At 37.4% G+C, this 4,591-nt stretch overlaps 1 protein-coding gene across 1 annotated transcript; it reads right to left on the reverse strand.

The window, feature by feature from the left end:
• Positions 1-1,299: 1,299 nt before the first annotated feature.
• Rfk (riboflavin kinase) lies at positions 1,300-3,621 on the reverse strand. The gene is made up of 3 exons (XM_010625393.3): positions 3,375-3,621; positions 2,423-2,525; positions 1,300-1,808 (listed from the first exon to the last, which is right to left on the reverse strand). Exons 1-3 carry the CDS (start codon positions 3,426-3,428, stop codon positions 1,678-1,680), a joined length of 288 nt encoding a protein of 95 aa, XP_010623695.1. The 5' UTR covers positions 3,429-3,621; the 3' UTR covers positions 1,300-1,677.
• Between the last annotated feature and the right edge of the window lie 970 nt (positions 3,622-4,591).

Consider the following 4,591-nt stretch of genomic DNA (forward strand, 5'->3'; position numbering starts at 1 on the left):
CAACTTTACATGTTTTTCAACATACTTTCTAAATGTTTACTAAACATCAGTAATTAAGGAAAATTAATTACCTTTAAAATCCACTATATACTTCAACCTTTCTCCACCCAACCTGCCCCCGGCCAAATCTATTACCAAAGTGAACAATGAATCACTGACAATCTGAGGCAACAAAAAGCAAACTGTAACCTTTACTTCCTTAAGTATCCAAAAATTTCAACTTTTTACTTTTATAGACAAAGGACTCAAGTGGCCAAAAGTCAGGAAAAAGGAAAATACAAAGTGTGAAGACTAAAATTTATACCTTTCTTTCAAGCTACAAGTACTCTCCACATCAGCATTAAGTTATACTGAGCCTACGTAAGTATAACAGTTTACATTTACTCGAATATATAATCACATTAAAAATAAATAACCTGCTCACTATTTCATAGCTTATTGGCTCTTAGCTTCCCAAAGGGGAAAAATAAGCACTTTGTGTTAAGAAACTAGCACACATAATGAAAGGCTATGTGTATTTAAATTAAAGATGAGGTTTGTTTTTCCTAAAATTGCAATACAAGGGCTGGGAGTGTAAGTCAGTGGCAGAGCATTGGCCTAATGCAGAGGTGGCGAACCCATGGCATGTGTGGCCCAATGGGCTGTCATCACTGAAAGCTCTGAAAGGATTGCCATCACTGGCCTAGTGGGTGAGGCTCTGGATTTAATCCCCAGGGCTGAAAAACAAAAGCAATACAAATATACACTTAATTACTACTCACATAGTGATGGAGTGGAATGGCAGGGACAGAAGCAATCTCTTATGTGTACAGGTGCAGGATATTTCAACTGAAAAAAACTTAGAATTGTTGAAAGGAAAAAAGAACCAATGTCAAGAAAAACGCTGAAGAACGAGCATATCTACTATTAATAAGAAAACATCCAACACAAAAATGAGAGCTACAGAATTAAAGTAGCACTCATTTTACTGTCTTAAAAACAAATTGATAAGCAGAGGGAACCTAGGCCACTGAGAATTGAGGGAACTCCATGCATAAAATGGTGACAGCAAAATGAACTGAACTCATAAGGAAAATGAGTTAAACCAAATTTTACAAAATTCTTCATGTTTATAATAATATATTAATGTAGAAAATATAAAAATATATAGCATGGCTGGGGATTTGGGTCAGTGGTGCTGCCGCCTGCCTTGCAAGCACAAGGTCCCAAGTTTGATCCCTGGTACCAAAAAACAAGACAGCATGGACTTTCCTACTAGGGTTTATAATAAATTATCAAACTTCTGCTTAACGCATTTACTTTTATAAGTCATCTGTACTCAGCAGTAAATGCTACACAAGTGCATACATGCTGCTATCTTACCATAAAGATTACCGTTTTCATCTCTACTGACTTGCCTTTTCACCCATTCCTATAGTACATTTTATTTCCATTGTAAGATAATACCTTTCTAGTGGGGTTCATATTACATAAAGAAAAATCTTGATTTTTAAAAGAAGCTTTTTAAATACAGCATGATAATTTAACTTAACAGTTGAAGCATAGCTGAGTAACTACACTATTGTATAGTTTAAGCTAATTCATAGCATAGGGAAATTTAAAATATAACAGATGACCCTGCATAATGAACAGTGAAGCATTAGAAAACAGCATTTGAGTACATAAGGTCATTTTTCATTAGTGGTCCTTCATAATATTGCCTTTTGAAACCTGGAAGAAATTGTTGTCTTTGATTTTCAAATGTTCTGGCAAATCTAGACGTTTCTTAGCTTCTTCAATATCTCCTTGAATTGCTGAAATAAGTGACTCTATAGAGAGAACATACCACATAAAGGTATTTAGAAACTGTGAATATACTCTGTACTATTCTTCTGCTGAGTCTCCCCTAAAAACATCACAGGTTGGTCACAACTCTGACACAGTAAATGCCCAATATCTGCTCTGTCCCTTTTTTTTTCAGGCTTAAGAAAAAGGAATGGTTCTGTTATAGACGTGAGCTCTCTACAGCACCTCTCTGGAACCTCCTGCTCTGTCTTCCATGTGACGCTCTTCCCTTACACAGCAGCAAGGTCCTCACCAGACAGAGCCCAGCTCTTGGATTTTAAGCTACTCCAACTACATATGATATAAACCACATAAACATCTATTCTTCACAAATTACCCATCTTGTATGTAGTCATAACAACAAAAGGATTAAGACAGGGACTTTGGGCAAATAATCTCTGTGTCAATTTTCTCATCTGTGAAATGGGCAAAATAATTCTTCATATGGTTGTTGTGGGGATAATGGAATTTACTCATGGGAGACACTTAAAACAATGCCTGGCACACATTAAATGTTCGAATAAAATGTGCTCTACTATCATTATCACTAGTAATAGCCACGGCAGTAGAAATACTAAAGATCAAAGTAGGAGCTTACCTAAAGAATCAAAGTTCTTTTCTGGTCGGAGGTAGCCAACAATGGCCACATTGAGGATTTCCCCATAGAAGTCCTCCTTGAAGGTATGCATAATGTGAGTTTCCTATAGCCAAAAATGATGAAGAGATTACAGGGAACGTGAAATCTGAAATGCTTCTTCATATTTATAGTGGGCTAATTTAAATGAAACAATAAATTCTTGTAAACGTTTTAAAGATTTTCATCACTCCTGTTTCCGTCCCAACCTTATGGTATGGTATGTTATACTGTAAATCACATATGATTTGCTGTTTAAAATGTCTCCAGTTCAGATACATCATCTAAGGTTTAGAAGATTCCCCTAAAGAGCCACATCAGACATCAAAAGGCAGAAAGACCAAACACAAATAAGACAGCTGAGGTTTAACAGGATGGTTAGCACTGGAAATCAGATTAAGTGTAAACTATTTAGAAATACCTACTTTGAGATATGTTTTGAAGCATGACATAAGAAAAGTCTTAAAATTAATGTATCTATCACCTGTCTGCTAGAGCAGCTAAATCACATGCAGCATAATAAAGCAATATACTAAGAAAACATTACAAGGATCTATTTAAAATATATATGAGATGGGTTTATTCTTTCTAAGCTAACTTAAACTTGTACACTTGAATATGATTCAACCCAAAGAGAGAAGGAAATATTACGTGAGATTTTAGATTAAGGCAAATTTTATTTCTCCCTGGGTTCAATCCCCAACAATAGAAAAAAAAAACAAACCAAAAAAACCTATGCTCCAACTCTAATCTGTCTAAATAAAATTCAAATACAGTAGTAACAAAGTATTTCATTTTTCAGTTCTACCAAAAATTCTGTTTGAATTATGTTGTGATTACCATTAATGAATTCTAATATTACAAATTACTCAGTCATCATGTGAATTTCAGTTACAGAGCATAATGTCATTCTTACCATGGATTTTTTCAAATTCTTGTAGTATGGGTTCCATCCGATGCTCACCACCATCTTATGAACATCTCCATCTCCAACACTGGCCCAGCCATAATAAATGCCAGTGGATATGTCAGCTGGAAGATTATCTACTACTTGTTCAGGAAAGTTAGCTAAATAACAGAAGGAAATATTCCAAGTGTACTAAGATTTATATTAAATGTGTGTGAAAATCACATGAAGGACTAATCTAAATTATTACACTTACAATTATTATGACCTTGACTATGATTTCCATCCTTCTATATTATTGTTTACATTCCTTTATTTTCTTCATGTGGTTAGTTTAGGAATGAGGTACAAGGCAAGTGTCTAAATTTCTCTCAAACCACTCCCCAGAAAAGAACAAAACAAATCTGGGTAAAATAAAAAATAGGTAAGAGCCAGGCATGGCGGAGCATGCCTTTAATCCCAGCACTCCGGAGGCTGAGGCAGGAGGACTGCTGTGAGTTGGAGACCAACCTGGGCTACACAGTGAGTTCCAGGTCAATCTCAAGTACATAGTGAGACCCTGTCTCAAAAAATCCAAAAAAAAAGGTACAAAAGCAAATGAAATGTGGCACGCAGACCTATAGTCCCATCTATGCAGGAAGCTGAGAGGTAAGAGAGACCAAGGTAGCCTGCGCAACATAAAGAGATTGCGTGTCTTAATATTTATTAACATCAAAACGATGTTCTCAATCATTTAATCAGTCTTACTTTTAAAATATACAAACCCAAAGGCCAAGCTCAAAAAGGCGACTTAAAAGGTCAAGAACAGCCCAGGCAGGTATCTAACGATGAATTAAGCAGTCAAATCTTGATTACTAAGACCAATGTAAGCAAATCAAAAACAAAAGATGCACTCATCTAGCTTCCTGTATTATCAAATGGACGCTATCCGAAGTCTGGATTTTAAAGTCATCGTGACAGACCGGTCGATTTGGCCCACACCACGTTTCTGGGTAAGTCAACTGGCATGCTTGTCCAACTCTATCCCAGCTGGACAGGGAGGTGGGACGGGGAATTGTGTGACCTGTCTCGGCTTCCTGTGATCAGCAGCGGCCCCGGGGAGCTCGGAGCCAGGAATGTGGAGGAGTTCCTGCTAGCGGACCAAAGGTCCTCCGCCCAACGAAGGGGAGCGACGCTGTGGACGGGGTCACCTCTGCCGCGTCCCGCGTGACCCGGCCCCGGGCTCC

This window comes from Fukomys damarensis, unplaced genomic scaffold, assembly GCF_012274545.1.
Source record: "Fukomys damarensis isolate Sample0158 unplaced genomic scaffold, DMR_v1.0_HiC HiC_scaffold_31, whole genome shotgun sequence".
NCBI classification, from domain to species: domain Eukaryota; kingdom Metazoa; phylum Chordata; class Mammalia; order Rodentia; family Bathyergidae; genus Fukomys; species Fukomys damarensis.

What these genes read in the sequence shown, in the direction of transcription:
- Rfk (XM_010625393.3), bottom strand. Translation starts at nt 3,428, where the DNA reads ATGGTGGTGAGCATCGGATGGAACCCATACTACAAGAATTTGAAAAAA. An exon ending in AGAATTTGAAAAAATCCATG is followed by an intron (nt 2,526 to 3,374) that starts GTAAGAATGACA and finishes TTTTGGCTATAG; the next exon opens with GAAACTCACATTATGCATAC. An exon ending in AAAGAACTTTGATTCTTTAG is followed by an intron (nt 1,809 to 2,422) that starts GTAAGCTCCTAC and finishes TTCTCTCTATAG; the next exon opens with AGTCACTTATTTCAGCAATT.